We start from the raw sequence: 18602 nt of genomic DNA on the forward strand, positions 1-18602 counted from the left end.
CCCAGTTTTTGGTATCAACATATACCAAATTAATTAGGACACTTCTTACTAAACTACAGACTATTCAAATTTCCCCAGTTTTTGGTATCAACATACACCAAATTAATTAGGACACTTCTTGCACCTGACAAAATCAAAGTTGGATGGGAAGACAAGCATATAAATAAACCCATTGCTGTCTAGTTGATTCTGACCCATAGTGACCCTATAGGACAGAACAGAACTGCTCCATAGGGTTTCCAAGGAGCTGCTGGTGGATTCAAACTGCCAACTTTTTGTTTAGCAGCGTATCACTTAACCACTGCGCCACCGGGCTCTGTATAAATAAATGCTGTTGTTGTTGTTAGGTGCTATCCAGTTAGTTCTGACTCAGAGCGATCCTACGTAAAACAGAACAAAACACTGCCCAGTCCTGCACCATCCTCACAATCGTTGTTATGCTTGAGCCCACTGTTGCAGCCACTGTGTCAATCCATCCTGTATATAAATAAATAGCTATAACAAAACATGATAAATGATCTCCATACTGGAAGCATAAACAAAGTGCTATATGAACTCAGAGAAGATAAATGAAATTAAACAGATAGGATTAGGGTGAAAACACCACTAACGGTGTCTTGCAATAAGAAACACTTTGGGTAAACTACTCCTTATTGATAATGGAAGTTGCAGAGCACAAGAATAAATAAGTTCTATGTTACATTCTTCAGTGGGAATGTATTACAATCTTAAAGTCAAACATTGGGTTCACTTTTTAAATCACATACTCTAGTGGGGTTCAAGTTCACCTTGAGTAAGGCCTCAATGTTGGAGCCCTAGGTGGCGCAGTGGTTAAGCGCTTGGCTGCTACTTTGAATTCACCAGCCACTCTGTGGGAGAAAGATTTGGCAGACTGCTTCCGTAAAAACTTACCGCCTAGGAAACCCTATGGGGCAGTTCTACTCTGTCCTATAGGGTCACAATGAGTTGGAATTGACTCGACAACAATGGGTTTGGTGTTTTTGGTTTTAAGGTGTCAATAAGGGTATTGATCCTGGTTGCTGCTATATCACACTTAAGAGGAACTGCAGATGAGACAGAAATACCTGTGCTCAATCAGCGTATCTCCAGACACACATCCTAGAGAGCGGGTAGGAAACAACAGCCTAATTCTAGGCTTGCCTTTGTGGCCGAAAGGGAAGAATGCTGTGGGTATCTGACCAAGAAGATCAGGAAGTTTCACAGTAAAAGTAAATCCCATTTTCAAGGGAGTAGTGAATGCCAAGAATCCACTTATAAGTCTTCACAGCTAGTCTTCAAGGGAAAAGAAAGAGTACAGACTGTGAAAATAAGGGAAAGATGATGTTTCGACCATAGGACAAAAGCAAGAACAAAGGTATAGAGTAGAAAAGGTACATCTGCTATTTTTACCAAGATGGAAGCACATCAGTCCTGCCTCAATGGAAAGCAAACCAGATACGCTTCCAAGCTTCCTTTTCTAGAAAACAATCTATTGCCGGGCATAACTGAGAAGGTAGATTGTTTCTTAGAAGCCCTGGACACCTTTTTCTCTAATATTATTCAATCAAAAGGAAAACTCTTACTCCCCGATGCAGGTTTACAAATCCCTAGCCTGGAAAAGGAGTTTTCATGGTAAAGTCTGTGGCTAAAACAGCAATCTCCCTCAAGGTCTAAGACAGCTTAAGCTGGAGCAATAGCTCATTAATAAACTAGCTCTGGGTATTCACGGCATCTTCTGGAATACTATCAGACAAACCCAGGGAAGCAAAGGGTAGAGTAGAGGGGGTGGGCAGGAGAACAAGTGAGTCATGCTTTATTCTGTTCTATTCAAGGCTGTAACAGAGCGCTTCCCTCTGACTAAGCATAAATGGCTTTGCAGATTACAGACCCAAATATGGAACTATGAGTTTATGCGGTGACTATGCTCATTAATGGAGGTAGCTTAACAATATTATTAACTCCAAAGTAGCAGGCAAAAGGGCAATGCAGGAGAAAGAAAATGATGAAGGTTGGAGCTCTGGGGTGCTCTCAAAGGGAATCACAGGCAGGAAAACAAGAAATATGTTTGGAAAAACAGGACTTGTCTCTCTGAGTTCTTCTCCCTTGCTCCTTTAGAGGCTCTCCTGAGATTCTATTATCACTGATTTCAATAAAAAATACCTTACATTTGAAAAGAATATTTAAGGGAAAGAATACTGTATCGGATATTAGGATACAAATCTAGGTTCCAATCCTTTTCAGGTCACATACCAGCTGTTTTATCAAGGACATTTCAACCTTTCTGGGTCTCAAAAAAAAAAGAAAGAGAGTAGGTGCAAGGAGGGGGTTTATACAATATGAAGACTAATGTCCCCTGTCTAGAGCCAGATTTCTGTGACTCCTTTAAATGTGCTCTGGAAGTATTATTTCATTCCCTGCCACAGTCCTGGCAGGCCTCCACTTGTGGATGATTTTTATAGTGTTTCATCTCTACTCAGCAGAAGCGGGTCCTTAGATTCTCTGACCCAAAACGAGTAACTGCCCATCCCACCACCAATACTGCAAGAAATTCCCTTTCTCTTACTGCTGCCTCAGCCCCTAGAAGAGGATTTCCTTTTCTTCATGACTCCTGGCCACATCTTCCAGTTGCCACCTCTTCACTACCAATCCTAGCTCCACCCACAACCCCAGCCAGGATCTCTAACCCTGATGCCACCAATCATACCCTCTCTGAAACCCCTTCTCCCATTCTATTCCCTCCTGCTGGTGGACACGGCACCTCTCCTGCCCTTCCCATCCCATACCTGTCACCTGCTGTTTCCATCCCAAAAGCCATCACCCTTGACAAAAGGAGACCCCACCGCCCAGGAAGACAGGAAGAACTGAGAGAAGAAGTCCTGCTCCTCCTGCCAAGGCTTTTGTTGCAGGAAACGTGTGTTTCTGGCACACCGCAGAGCTTGACAGTGCATACCAGTGAACAACACAGCATTCCCAAACCAAAACTCTTAAACCCGCTTCCCACAGTTACATTACCATATGCATGATAGTTCTGTATTTCATGTACCCACAATAGGTTAAGCAGGATTTCTGTGGGCTGGCCTGAAGACCTCACTGCCATGTACGGCATTGTTTCTATAGGAAAATGCTGTCTGAGTGCCCAGCAACTGACTTACTAATGACCTTTAAAAACTCCCTTTCCTTCCTCAGGAATGGCTTGTAAAATAGGGAAACTTAAAAATCTGTTAAACAAAAGAAGAAATCAAAGAGCAGCCATTTATGGTTATAACATAATTCTACACAAATATATGATCTACAGAGAAACACGTTAATAACACAGATAGACATGTAAGGATTAAGTTGGTAGAGTAAATTATCTAACTGATCTCTCTCTCATACACACATATATCACTCTTACTCTTCATTTACAACGTGGGGTCAGCCTCCCCAGACCATCCTCAAAAATACACATCTATTGTGGGAAAAGGGTTTCACCAGTGGTGAAAATAAGTACAAAGGAAGTGTAGACCATAAGGTAACACCCGAGGATCTAGAAAAAACGTGTGTTTGGAAAAAGGAAAAGAACACAAGATGCACCAAAGCAAAAAACCAAACCTGCTGCCATCCAGTTGATTCCAACTCACAGCAATAAGATAACACAGAAAAGCTAAACGCAGTGTATCACCCCAAAATACTAATTTCCAAACAAGATCTTCTTCAGTGTGTGGAAGCTCCTACTCATGGTTACAGAAATCTAGCCGCCTCCTTTTGACACTTCTCTGCCCAAGAAACACTTCCTGAGTACCTGCTCTGCAGAGCTCTGCAGAGCACACTGGGAAAGCAAGACACACTCATCCAATCTGAGAATAAATCTACGGCACCATAAAAACCACAGGAAAAAATACGGCATCTGATGCAGGAATACAGGTTAGGAGAAGAAAGAGAATTAGTCAGTGAAAATCATGGAATAGCTAACAGACACTCATTGAGAGAAGATGTCCAATAACACTCTACAAGCGGGAATCAGCAAGATATATGTAGGGGGCAAGCGAATGGAGAGCCAAGGAGGGAAGCTAGAAAAATGGCGGCTGAAGTTTATGAAAGGATTTTGTATGCTGAGCTGCAGCACTTACTTCTGACAGGTCAAGTCACAAGGTGATGTGGGTTCTGAAACAGGAAAGTGAATTGAACAGGTATAAATGGAGGGGTCTGTTATGGCATCTAATCCAGGCTGTTACCCACATTTTTAACATATATGGTATCACTAACCTGCCAGATACCAGTAGCACTCTATCTGCTACTTCAATACAGTAATCTCTGATACTGAAATTTAAAGTGAAGAAAGATGCCTTAAAAAAGGGAAGGGAAGGAGAGATACCTCTATGTTTCTGTCCAAGTTGACTCACCTCATAGAAAAGTCCTTCTGGGAACTGCTGGAAGCACTGTGCACACACAAAGCACTGCTCATGGTACAGCTCACCATTACTGTTCACAATCTTCTCAGCGGGTGCAAAACCACCCTTACAGCGCTCACAGGTGGCATTGGCCAGGGCATTGGCCATGTTGCTGTAACACAAAAGGACAGGAAGTCACAAATTGTCAACCTTTTCTTAGATTCAAAATCCAACAGCACAAAGAATTGAGGAGCAAATTCTATCTGATCACAAAAATCCAACTTTATATATGAAGGCCTACTTCTTGCTTGTGTTAAGTTCTTTAACTCAAATTGCTGCAGTCTCTTTACCCTAGCATCTTAGGTTCTGAAAGGCCCTCCTGTTTTGACTGTTTTTTTTGTTTTTTAACACAGCATTCCTCCTGCTACCAAATACACTACGAGTGAGTGCCTACTATGCGCTAGACATTAGGGATAAAGATGAAAGACAAGAAGTGCCCTCAAGGGGCTCAGGTTTACAGCTTGATAAATAGCTTAATTAAAATACCCATAAATGATCGAATGGGAAACTAATTTTCTCTGTAAACTTTCACCTAATGCACAATAAAAAATAAAAAGTGAACATCTCAAAGTCTGTTTCTTTCTCTCTGAGAACAGAATCTAAACTGCATGTCAATGGAATGCCATATCATATCCTACACGTAGGTTATCTTCTTGATTAGATCCTGTCAAAAGCAACTGCTTAAGTAACTCATACAATCAGCCAAGATGCCCAGTCCTATTAACAACTGCTAAGACAAACAATGAACACTATTATCTAACATACCTTAAAATCACAGACTACCACCGTATTTTTGCACAAATAATGTGCACCTTCTACGTTTGTTTGCCAACCACCCTGTCCCCCCTCAAGGTATTTTTTTAAGCACACTATGCTAATTTTTTTTTTTTTTTTACAGCAGCATGTACAGAACATTTGGCATAGTGCTTACAAATACCTCGAGGGGGGAGGGTGCAGTAGGCAAATGTAGAAAGTGTGCGTTGTTTAAAACTACAGTAGGTTATAAAGAACATTTTACAGATGATGAAATGGAGATTCAGAGAGCCAAAAGTCACAAAGCTAGTCAGACAGGAAAAAGGACTAGAATCCAAGTCCCCCAGCTCAAAGAATTACAAGATCACATAAGATTCAATATAAATTTCCAACACGAGAGAGGACGTGATACAGAAGGTACCATGACCGACCAATCAGGAAGGTGAAACCAGAGCAGTCAAGTAACATGGTAAGGAGGCCAGTAACTTGGATAATTTCCTCACCAGTAATTCCACTATACCTTAAAACACATAGAAGGCATCTAATAAATGGTCCCAAATTCTATCTAACCATTGTGCATTGGGAAGAAGAAAGGCAAAATGGCTTTGACAGGTATACAATTAGATAATTATTCATTCTCTAACAGGCTCCCTGGATTTCACATAAAAACTGTTCTGTTTCTGAAAGGTCTCCAAGTGGAGGAGGACTCTTAGCGCAGTCCATCATTGGCCTATCTGTCCTTTGTCATTTAACAAGTGTTTTGTGGACCTTTTCAGATTCCCACTGAGAGTCCAAGCTCCGCCTGTACACCTGGTCCCCTGGTACAGCTTCTGACTTCCCAGATATTTAATCAAGCCACCTTGTGAAGCTACTACCAAAGTTTGTCTGAATCTTCACAAAGACCCTGTGAAGTAGGTGAAATGAGAAGTCTCCATTTTACAGACAGATTAACCGCCTTGCCCCATATTAGCTTCCAAGTTTTGCTGTTTCTTTAGGGAATTGTAACACACCAGTGCAGAAGTGGTCACAACTACCTTGCTTCACCTCTACCCCCACCCCAACCCCAATGGAAGGCAATGATGCAGTTTGCTTTCTCTCTCAAAAAAGTTTCAAAGAACAGTGTTCCTATTTTGCAGTCTTGCCATAAGTAACTCCATGCAGAAATACGATGCTCATAACCCACACCAGTCAAAGGTCAACTTTATTTAATAGACTTGGATATAAAATTAAAGATTTAAAAAAGGGTGGTGGTTGGGGGAGAGGCAGCCTCACTGCTTTGCAAACCTGGCCAACGCCCAGGCAACCTACCTGCTCTATTATACGAAAGAAAACCACCACCACCACTACTTGGTCATTTCAAAATTATTGTGGGTTGGGGAGAAAAATCTGTAAAAGTCTCTGCTTCACGTGGCTTTGTCGTATGCTGGATGGACTGTGGCAGTTTTAGCAAAGATCTGAAGAGCTTTCCTCTGACCAAAACCCACAGGTGTCCCCTGATGAAGTATGGTAAGCCTCACACCTGCCCTAATACGTCTTCAGTAGTGTATGGTTAGGAGTTTGGCTGCTAACCAAAAGGTCGGCAGTTCGAATCTACCAGGTGCTCCTTGGAAACCCTGCAGGGCAGTTCTACTCTGTCCTATGGGGTTGCTATGAGTTGGAATCAACTCGATTTCAACAGGTTTGGTTTTTGGTACTGTTATGAGAATAAAATAAGAAAAAGTATATAAAACCACTTTGGAACTCAAATATAAGGCATTATTAATATTCTAAACCTTCTCAAAAGATTCAACACGTCATCCATGATCTAGTAGCAGAAGTCCAAAAGAGCTGGAAAAGGAGAATATTCTGAAATGTCCTGATTCATTATCACTTAGATTAGCAGTTCTCAAAGTACAGGGTCACCATGATCCCTTCAGGGGTCTGCAAGGTCCTCCTTTTTAACTATACTTCTTTGGGAGGCCATATTTTCTTCACATACTTCATCTAAAACAACATACTGCAATAGGCTGAATGCAGAAGCAGATATGAGAGTCTGTCTTCTATTATGACAGACATTAACAAGAGTTGCAAATATGTAAAACAATGCCTTTCTTCCTACTCAATTTTTTTGTTTTGGAAAATAGTTATTTTTCATAAAAATATTTATGTTAACATGTAATCAATTTTGTTATTTTTAAATGAATTAATATTCTAAAGTTTTGTCAGTTTTAATTTCTAATACACTAAATATTGATAAACAATTGAGTTCTCAATAATTTCTAAGAGTGAAAAGTGGTCTTAATACCAAAAAATTTGATATTCATCGAACTGCTTATATTTCATTACATTAAACCGTTGTTCTTGTTAGTTGCCGTCCAGTCAGCTCCGATACATGGCGACCCTTTGTACAACAGAACAGGGGGCCAGGCCTGCATCATCATCATGATCACTGATATGCTTGCGTCCACTGTTGCAGCCACTGTGTATTTTGAGTACCTTCCAATGTAGGGGTTCATTTTCCAATACTATATTGGACAATATTCTTGTGATCTATAGGGTTTTCATTGGGGAATTTTTGAATGTAGATCACCAGGCCTTTCTTCCTAGTCTGTCTTAATCTGGAAGCTCTGCTGAAACCTATCAGTTTGCAGTACTGTAGTGGCTTGATGTTGCTATCATGGTGGAAGCTACGCCACCAGTATTTCTTTATATTACAGACTACTTATGTTCAAGTTCAAATACTCGAATAGTTAGAATTAGAAGCTAGGTAGACACATTATAAAAGCAAGCACATAGTTATTTCCTACACACAGCAAAAATAGTTTTAGAGAAATAATACATGTATTTTTCAAGAAGCATTCCTTTTAATAATAAGCAAAAAAAAAAAAAAAAGAAAAGGAATGAAAAGAAAAAAGAAAGGGAATAGAAAACAAGAACAGTAGAGAAACCTGTCCAGAAAGAAAACATAATCTCATCATCCTAACTGTTCACCGTTTGCCTCTTTCCCTTCTTGTCTTTGAGCCTTCAGCACGACGTATTTTTTTTACAGTTAACTTTATACTCAATACTACATATGATGCTCCTTTTTAAAAGTCATGAAAGGTATCATAGAATTAAATATGCAGTTACAGCTCTTATTCAGCTAGTCATAATGAATTACAAATTTTTAGAAAAAGACTTCCACTAAAGTCTTGATGACAAGGAGTATACATGTATATATTGGACACACACACACACCTTTAGTACAGAGTCTTCATAACTAGCTAATCAGAACTAATTTAACGACCTATTTCCACAAATCAACCTCACACAGAAAATTTGAGATCATCTAGCTTTCCGTTATTCAAGTGCTTCATTTATTAAGAGTATGCAGAATGTATTCTCTGGTCTTAAAATGCAACAATGTACAAATGCAAAAATAATCTTGAGAATTCACCAAGTAGTTAAAATGTTGGTTACAGTATAATGACAATTCCCCAATTACTCTTAAACAGAGAGCTATTCAATGAGTTGTGAACATAAATTACATCTGTTGCAATATCACACAGAATGTATTAATGGAAATAGAGAATCAGTTACCTTTTTCTTACCTCTTATTTAACAAATTTGGGATCTGTAATAATTTTAGCTTACCACTTTCAATCAGGTCAACAATCTTACTTGAGTTGGTCTAAAGGCTACTCTGCACTGTATTTTTTTATTTAAAAGAAGACCTCTTCGCTAAAATTCATTTAACAAAAACATTTAGACTAACCATTTAGAGTTGTTTAACAGCGTATCTTTACATAGACACACATACACACGCTAGTTACACGTCACCCTTATTTATTCAATCAATCCTCTGGAGACAGTATTTTGAAATCTAATTAGCCTAACTTCAAATAGCAGATTGTTAAACACAACGAAGATGTATTTCTTTATAAACAGTCTTTAATTCAATTCTTAACTGATTTCCCCAGTTTTTGTGACGTTTTAGAGTATAAATTTTTTCCATTATAAATCTTCTCAGTGAAAATTCTAAACCTCCCTTCTTTGGACTATATAATGAAAATATCCGTACAATTATTGGGGACCTACTGAAGAGTAAGACTTTATTACTCTTACTTTAAAGGTAGCATTTTCCGTCACATCTGCATTTCATCTAGTGAAAGTGTTTTACATGCCACGGCATTCTATCTGCCTCCCAGGAAGAAAAACATCACTGAAGGTAAAGTAAATAGAACAATATTAGCCATGTCAAAATAGCTAGTGAATTGAGAGCCCAAGAATGCTAATCTGGAAGAGCAGTTCTCCAGGAGAGGAGACACTTACAATTTCGCATAAAAGTCACAAAACTCCTTGAAGACTTTTACGTCACTGTGCCTGCGCTGCAGTTTGGACACAGCCCTCTCGTCTTCATTCCCATTAGCTTCGTGGGCATTGTTAAGGACCGTCTGGGGGATTTCTTCATTCTCTGGGATAGCACAGGGGCGCACTCTGCCCGGGAGCGCCATCCTGGAGGGCTTGAGAGCTCTGAGCCCAGGGAAGACAGCGGCAGGACACAGAAACTGGAGAGACAATATCTAGGACTCCCCCACTTCCCAGCCGGGGGTCACTCCCACTATTCCCACATACGTCAGCCTGCCAGGCTTGCCAGGGTCTCTACTGGAGCTTCAAGTTAAGAGCTCCGGCAGCAAGGCAGTCAGTCGGCGTGACAGTCCGGATTTACTGAGGCTTTCTGGAATCTCTGGAAAACATTCCACAAAGCAGTAACACAGCCTTTGTAGGAGCAGCCTTCAAAGTGGGCTGTGGTTGTAAACACTACACCACAGCAGTAGAGGGCTGTTTTGTAGGACTTCAAGAGAAAGAAATGTCCACATGTCCTGAGTACTTGTTATCAGGCTTAACGACGACTAATGCTGTACTTCTCAACTTTGGTGGGTGTAAGAATCTTCTGGAAAGCTTGTAAACATCCCCAGAAATCCTTCATTTCTAATAAGCTCCCCGGTGATGCCAATGCTGCTGGTACAGTCTGAAGAGCAGGAGAAGCCCTCCCTGACCATAATTTCTGGGCATACTTGCCACAGATGCCTATTTATCTGCTTTCCCCCACTAGTCTGTGATTCCCTGAAATTAAGGGTTATTTTTACTTTTATTTATACTAGCACTTGGTACATAGTAAGAGCTCAATAATGTGGCTGAATGAACGGACTCAAGTGGAAACAGAAAAGAGTCGGACTTCAGTTATTACCTTTTTTTCTATTGATCTCCAGCTTATACTGTAACTTAGGTGAGCCAAAGTTCTTGGTCTTTATCATGACTAAGGATGTCATTAAATGTCCTATCCATTAAAAGAATGTTATGGCATTCTTGCTATACTCATTTCACACTATGGGGTTGCTATGAGTTGGAATCGACTTGACGGCAGTGGGTTTGGTTTGGTTTGGGTCATCTTACAGTAGTATTAGTATTAGCAATAATGATGATGATGATGATCATGTGTGTCCTGGGCAATGAAAGGGTTCAGAATTTTTCTCAAGCCCTAGTCCCCTCAGCACCAGGGTGTCATCCCACCAAAACCAAGGTACCAAGGGGAATCCGTAAAAGAGAATCTAGAGCAACAGGCGAAGGGCACCGTGGTCAGCAGAGCAGGTCACTGTAGAGACAGGAGAGCCAGGAAACCAGCAGCAAGTAGGGGAAAGTGCAGCTGAGACTCTCTAGAAATAACTATAAATAATACTACTTGGGAGTTAAAAAGTGTTTAATGTTTAATAAGCACTCATCATTTAATCTTCACCACATCCCTTCGAAGGAGGTATTATTTTACAGACAAGGAAACTGAGGCACCAAAACCAAAAACCAAACCCACTGCCATGAGTTCCGACTCATAGCGACCCTCAGGACAGAGCAGAACTGCCCCATAGGGTTTGCGAGACTGTAATCTTTCTCCCTCAGAGCAGCTGGTGGGTTTGAACTGATTACCTTTTGGTTCGCAGCTAAGCACTTTAACCACTGTGCCACCAGGGCTCCTAACTGAGGCACGGGGGCGTTAAACAACTCCCTGTGGAGTCAAGATTAAAACTAAGGTAGTCTATGTTTTTAATTCTTTTGTGAGAAAATCATTAAAATAATTACTGGGGAGCAAAATAGGTTAACTAGAAGAGGTTAGGGAGTGGGACAAAATGGGACTAGAAGCAGAAAATGAGACTAAAGCTACCTACTTTGAACCCTAAGGATCTCAGAGGACTGGTCAGGAATTCAAAGGCTGTGTGCTACAGAGCCTGCCCAGGCCAAGCCTAAGGATGATGAACAAGGAAATCACCATTTTTAAGCAGGCAAAACACAACCTCATGGCTTTTACTTTTTCCTTTCGACTTACCTACACTTCCCAATTTTTGTTTTACAATGACCATATGGAAAAGACAGAGAAGTCACGGAAGGAAAGAGACAGAGAGACAGACAGACACAGATACATACATAAACACACTGACTCTGAGACCAGAAACATAATGCGCAGAATTAGGGATAGCATGGTAGAGGGTGGGGTGCCACACAAGGATTTTGCCAAGAATAATTTCCTTCCCTGTTAACCTGATTATCTTCTATTTACATTTGTATTTCACCTAAGACTCTCCTATTTTCAAAACTCAAAATCAATTTTTATTGCCATTATCTTTGACTATCCATCCCAGTGTGCACTGGGACCAGTTCCATGGACATGGGGACTTGGCCTCCCCAAGGAGAATATTCTAGACAATGATTTAATGGTAAAGAAGGGGCCCCACCACCGTGCTCTCCACAATAACCTTTCCAACTTGCCAGTTTACAATGAACTTTCATATAGAATTCATTCATCCTGTATAAAAAATAAGACTACAATTATCATCTCAGAGAGGCAAAGTGACCTGCTCAAAATCACCCAGCTAGTAAATGGAAGCTTCCAAATTAAAATCCAGGTATCTGCCTCCAAGTCCAGTGTTTTTGTTTTTTTTTTTAAATAACCTCCTTATGAAAGTCATCCTTTGCTGGTGTCTCCAGCAACTGATCTAGAGGACTACCCCTAAGGCCTGAAGCTACTAGGCTCTATGTGTGTGTTTTCCTTATAATATTCTATATACTTCTTATTCTATACTAGCTCCACTGATTCCAAATCATGTTCATTCTACTGCCAGAAACATCATCAGATCCAAAATACTCCATCCAAACTGAGTTAATGCTACTTGGAGACATCAACCAAGAGGGTGGAACACTGAAGCAGTCACTGGCTGACTTCTCTCTCCCTTGAGTTCAAATAGAACCCAGGAGAGATGGGGACAAATTCTTTACCTTCTTTCAGCCTCACTTCACATACCAAAAATACAAGCTCCATGAGGGCAGGGCATTTGTTTTGTTCGTGTCTGTATCTACCTTGAATGGTCTAACACTCAGCAGGCCCTCAGTGATTATTTGTTGAGTGAAGAAAACGGGGGTGGTTGTTGCGTGCCGTAGTGTCGTTCCGGACTCACAGCAACCCTATATGACAGAGTGGAACTGCCTCATAGGGTTTCCTAGGCTGTAGTCTTTACCGGAGCAGATCGCCAGGTCTTTCTTCCGCAGAGCCACTGGTGGGTTCGAACCGCTGACCTTTCAGTTAGCAGCTGAGCGCTTAAATCGTTGCATCACCAGGGCTCCTTAAAGTGGGGGGTAATAATCTATTTATTTGATCTAGCTAGGGAAAATAATAAAAGAGCAAATTAGCTACACGAGTCTGCCAAGCACTTTGAGTCTGCAGGAGATTGAAAAAAATGAATTATCTTATTTACTTCCTAACAACTAGTCTAATTTTTATGAGACAGAAAAACAGAATTATGAAAAAAGCCAATGGTTCACGAACATATAACTCTTCAATGAAGTCTCTCATCTGCCAAGGAATTAAAAATAATGTGAAAGGTCTGCAAGCAGTATTTTTAACTTTTTATTTTAAAATAATTATCGAGTCACAAGAAGTTGCAAAGACAGTACAGAGAGGTCCCATGTGCCCTTCACTCAGTTTCCCCCAAGGATGACATCTTACATAATCATAGCACAATATCAAAACCAGGAATCTGACATTGGTACAATGTGTGTGTATAGTTCTAGGTCATTTTATCACGTGTACGTTTCTGTAACCACAGCTACATCCAAGACACAGAACTATTTATACCTTGATAGTCACACCACCCACACCCCTGTCCCCTCATCCCTAACCTCTGGCAACCACTAATCTGTTTTCCATCTATATAATTTTGTCATTTAAAGAACGTTATAAGTGGAATCATACAATATGTGGCCTTTTTAAGATTGGATTTTTTTGCTTAGCGTTAACTCCCCTGAGATCCATCTAAGCTGCTGTATCAAAAGTTTGCACCTTTTTTTATTGCTGAGTACTATTCCATGGTAGAGACGTAGTTGGTTTAACCATTCATTCACTGAAGGACGTTTGGGTACCAGTAGCTTCCAGTTTTGGCTACTGTGAATAAAGCCGCTATGAATGTTCCTGTGCAAGTTTCTGCGTGAGTATAAGTTTTCATTTTTCTATGATAAATGTCTGGGAGTGTAACTGTTGGGTTGTATGATAAATTTATGTTTAGTTTTTTAAAAAACTGAACTATTTTCCAGAGTGGCTGTATCATTTTACATACCATCAGCAATAGAAGAGAGATCTAGTTTCTCCACATACTCATCAACACTTGGTATTGTCATTATTTTTATTTTAGCTGTTTTAATAGATGTGTGATCCCAATTTTTACTAGGTATGTATATACTGTATGTGAATGTGTGTGTGTATGTGTACAGATAATCCTTACTGACAAGAAGAAAAACAAAGTAACACATGTATTTGGAAGAAATTGAAACACTACAGAGAGATATAAAATGAATTTGTGTATTCTACTCATCTTAACCGCCCCTTTGATGAAACTAGAGATCTTACTTAAAAAAAAAAAAAAAAAAAGATTCTTGATCACAACAAGACATTAAGTTAAAAATAAAGCAAAATTATTTTTAGTTTGTATTTTGTTTTTGTGCCCTGAGTCCTGCTAAACACATGGTTCTTACTGGCTGAGAGCTATGGGAAGAGAATCGTGGCTTGAACAAGAATAAAACCCTAACCCCCATCAGCCACTAAATCGGCCCACACCTTCAACTGAGATAGTTCTATAGTGTCCTTCTGCTAAATCACATTCGTGCTGGCAATTTAGTAAAAATTCTCCTAACTCTTCAAGTTACGCTACTTAAAGAGCATCATGTGCAAGAGGAAGCAAGCAGGATACCTTCGTTTTTTTCTTGTTTCCTCTACTTGTAGCTGGGATTATGTTAATGAGAGTGTCTGGCACACATACACTCTAAACAGAACTCTTCAACAGACGTCATCTTAATATGAATGCGGTTTTTGATCAAAGGTATCATATATTATGAAAATATCTTAAAACTGTTTAATGAATCAGTTTAATCAACCAGAACAGCATTTATGTGGGTGTAAGACAGATGTATGGCTGTTTCTCAGCTTACAGTTTTGCAGATCTTATTCTTTCCCCCATTCATTTCCTTTTATCATCAAGGGATATGCTAACAGGGAATTAGGAGGGAGAAGAGATAATAAGGCTTTGAAGAAAGAAAAGATGGGACAGGAAAAAGCCAGATCCTCTATTATACATCTCCTTCCCATTAGGCCCTCCCCAAGAGCAAAGGACCCCAACCAGTTTACAGTCAACGTGAGTAATGCAGGGCAGAACAATTCTCTGTGCCTCACACATACTACTTACCCTGAAACAACAAAGGAACTAAAACGAGGTTCAAAGCAAATCAGAGAGCTGTGTCCCTCCACTGCAATTGTCAGAGGAAGCAAGCTCTGACATTTTAGCTACCTAATGACAGCACAAATGGGCTGCTGTCCTTTCTTCAGCAGCTATTCTGGTGAGATCTATAAACCAAAACCAAACTCACTGCCTTCAAGTCGATTTCGACTCATAGTGACCCTATAGGACAGAGTAGAACTGCCCCATAGGGTTTCCAAGCAGTGACTGTTGGATTCAAACTGCTGACCTGTTGGTTGGCAGCCAGGCTCTTAACCACTGTGCCACCAGGGCTGAAAGGTTAGGTGGACTGTTCTCCCAGATGCACAGTGTAGGCTCAGTCGGTCAGTCACTTGTTTTATTTAGCTACCACAGAGCAGAACTAAAAGAGACGTCGGCGTACTCTTGGTCCAAGAGGATAAGGGGTAACTTAAGGTCAAATAAATACCACCGCTCAAATTTTATATTGAGGCATTTTGCTACTTTTAAACCATTTCTGGCACTTAATAATGTCACTCTAAGAAACGCAAACAATCCTTCTAGCCTGTAACTGTAACCCTGAGGAAAATATTTATCTGAACTCCCTGGACTGAAATCACTACCGCCACCACAGTGGCGCATTGAACCAGCACTGGAGGCCGAGTGGGAAGCTGTTTTCAAAAAAGCCAGTTTTGTCTGAAGAGTGGGGCCTCTCAGATAGCTTTTACAAAAATCTTCAAGTACTTTTCTGGGCTGAAGAACTAGGGTTGCCTTAGGCCCCTGCTTCCCTTAAGGTTGTTCCCACGAGGTTCTATAATCTGATTAGCTCTCCTCATCACCATGGCTAACTGGGGGTTTTGGAAGATTTCATAGGACAGGTCTGAACTTCAAACATCCCCTCTAGCCACTCAGCGTAGAGACATTAATATTTCATAAACTCAACATTTTCTGATCATCTACTGTGTGCCAAACCCTATCACTTACTGAAGGATCGATCTACTAAGACAGGGTCTGGCCATACACAGCATATCAGATGTTAAGTTGGCTCACTCTAATCTTCTGTAAAGCATGTTGCAGTGCTTCGGATTCCATTAGTCTAGCTAACTCCATGATTTCAGCCTAAACAAATTCCATCTTTGATATAAGTCACAAGTCCAAGATAAGTAACCTACTTAGAGATATCCTACCAAAAGAATTGCAGCTATTTCCAGGAGCTCAAATACTTAAAGCCTGGATATAATCATGAGCAGAACTGCCAAAACCAAAAAGCAGCTCTTTAAAAAAAAATAGTATTTTTTTATTTTTTTAAAAAAAAGCTATAATTGAATTATGTGCACCATTACCAAATATTTCATCTACGGGGTTTTAAAAGAGAAGCTGAGCATTTTGACCAACTGCCTCTAAAACACGGGACTCTTATAAAGGAAAAGAGTGGTGCTGCTGATGTTTCACCCCAGTCCACAAATAGATTTGCATAATAGATCACTAAACCAGGCACCTGGCAATAACAATTACTAGAATGACTTCAATCAAAGGGTTCTGTGTCATACTGGGATATTCAAAGCATTGAGAGGGTCTAGTTAAATTTCCAAATGGCATCATGAATTATTTTCATTGTGATTCTCTTACCCACTCAAATGGAAAATTTAATCTCAATTTACCCAGACTACTAAAAACAAAACAAGCATGACACGCAAGTAAAGATAATGGGGTTGGAAAGTTCCTTCCCATTTCCCAGCTTCCAGGACAAATGCCCTGTGTTTTCTTTCAACAGACAGTGGGGAAAGAGACAAAGGTTGTCCAGAAAAGGACGTGGGGTTGCAGTCAATATGCCATTTTGTCTTGTCTGTTAAAATTGTTTCCTAATTCTTGACTGCACAAACAAAAAGAAAATACTCATTACCAAGGGGCAAGAGAGTGAGAGAGGAGGCATATGTTTTCTCAAACTAGTTTGAAATGAAGAAAAGTACACATTTTTTACATGTTGGTATTAGTACTGCTCACTGGCATTATCATCAAAGTAGGGCAGAGCCATTTTGGCTTTTGTTACTGTAACTGAAGAGACCAAGTGAAAAAATTCCTCACTTAACGAAGATTTAAAAAGCAGATTAAATGATTCCCCTATACACTATGCAGCCCCCATTTCAGGTCCTCCAGACCATCCCAAATACTCTTACCAATGTCCACCAATTAAAATGAGGCTGTGAGTGAGAGAAAGCTATCGGCATCTGGGCATTACGTTAAGGGTTTGTGGTGTTCTTGAGGCGATAAGGAACACCTTTACAACACAAAACACATTAAGTTTTACTAAAATCTTACCTACTCATTGGATGACTGGGTAAGATTTTAGTAAAATTTAATGTTTATTTTTGGTGTTGGAGACAGAAAAATTTATAGCACCTCAAATCGTGTGACATTTTAAGAAGTGCATTCCCTTCCCTCCTCAGGAAAATGAGTGACACGCAACTCATCAGTTTCAAAATTTTCAGGAAATAAACGAGCAGGCACTCTTTCAGTCCTAAAATCAAGAATGAAAATACAAAGCTTCTAATAAAAGAAGGTGAGGCAAAAATTCTTCCTCCTGTATCTGAAGAAAAAATGTCCTAGTTTTACTACATAAGCCCACTGGCAGAAAAGAGTGCCCTCTTCAAACACCATCAGGCAGAGGTGCAATGAGGGACAGCATCATAGCAGGCAGCGGCCATCTCTGCTCTACTGCCTCAGTGCACACAAGGACTGCGTAACACAAAACAGTGTCTGAAATGGCCCATAACAGTCATTAGTCATATCAATAAATAATTCAGTTAGTCAATCTTAACCACTTTCACAAGTGCTGATAGCCTACTTATAGGTCTATTTCTTGTGAAGCAACTCTATAGCCTTCAGTATGGATTATGCCTCAACATAAAGAAAACAAAAATCCTCACAACTAGACCAATAAGCAACATCATGATAAACAGAGAAAAGACTAAAGTTGTCAAGGATTTCATTTTACTTGGATCCATAATCAACGTCCATGGAAGCAGCAGTCAAGAAATCAAAGGACGCATTGCATTGGGCAAATCTGCTGCAAAAGACATTTTAACGTGTTAAAATGCAAAGATGTCACTTTGAGGACTAAGGTGTGCCTGAACCAAGCCATGGTGTTTTCAATTGCCTCATATACATGCAAAAGCTGGACAACAAATAGGGAAGACTGAAGAAAAATTGCTGCCTTTCATTTACGGTGTTGGTGAAGAACATCAAATATACCATAGACTGCTAGAAGGACAAAAAAGTCTGTCGTCGAAGAAGTACAGCCAGAATGCTCCTCAGAAGCAAATCTGGCAAGACTTCGTCTCACATACTTTGGACATGTTATCAGAAGGAACCAGTCCCTGGAGAAGGGCATCATGCTTGGTAAAGTAGAGAGACAGCAAAAAAGAGGAAGACCCTCAGCAAGAAGGACTGACACAGTGGCTGCAACAACGGGCTCAAACATAACAACGAATGTGAGGATGGCGCAGGACCGGGAGTTGTCTCCTTCTGTGGTGAATGGGGTCGCTGTGAGTTGGAACTGACTTGATGGCACTGAACAACCACCACCACCTCTCTCTGGATGACCTGTCGAGAAGTTTTCCCACATTACCAAACCAACAAAATACCCATCTACAAAAGACTTCAGCTTGTA

General features: G+C 40.3%; 1 protein-coding gene across 6 annotated transcripts in view; it reads right to left on the reverse strand.

The window, feature by feature from the left end:
* The window catches only part of LIMS1 (LIM zinc finger domain containing 1), a 156861-nt gene that overhangs the window by 24961 nt on the left and 113298 nt on the right, over positions 1-18602 (reverse strand). For 4 of the 6 annotated variants that reach the window (XM_023733730.1, XM_023733736.1, XM_023733726.1 and 1 more), the window contains exon 2: positions 4383-4542. In XM_023733730.1, the coding sequence (XP_023589498.1) occupies positions 4383-4542 (160 nt within the window). Of the gene's footprint in view, positions 1-4382; positions 4543-9473; positions 9806-18602 lie in introns of those variants that run through there. The other 2 variants (XM_004369294.3, XM_023733744.1) reach the window with 2 other exon arrangements.

The sequence above is a fragment of the Trichechus manatus genome, unplaced genomic scaffold (assembly GCF_000243295.1).
Source record: "Trichechus manatus latirostris isolate Lorelei unplaced genomic scaffold, TriManLat1.0 scaffold00004, whole genome shotgun sequence".
NCBI lineage: Eukaryota > Metazoa > Chordata > Mammalia > Sirenia > Trichechidae > Trichechus > Trichechus manatus.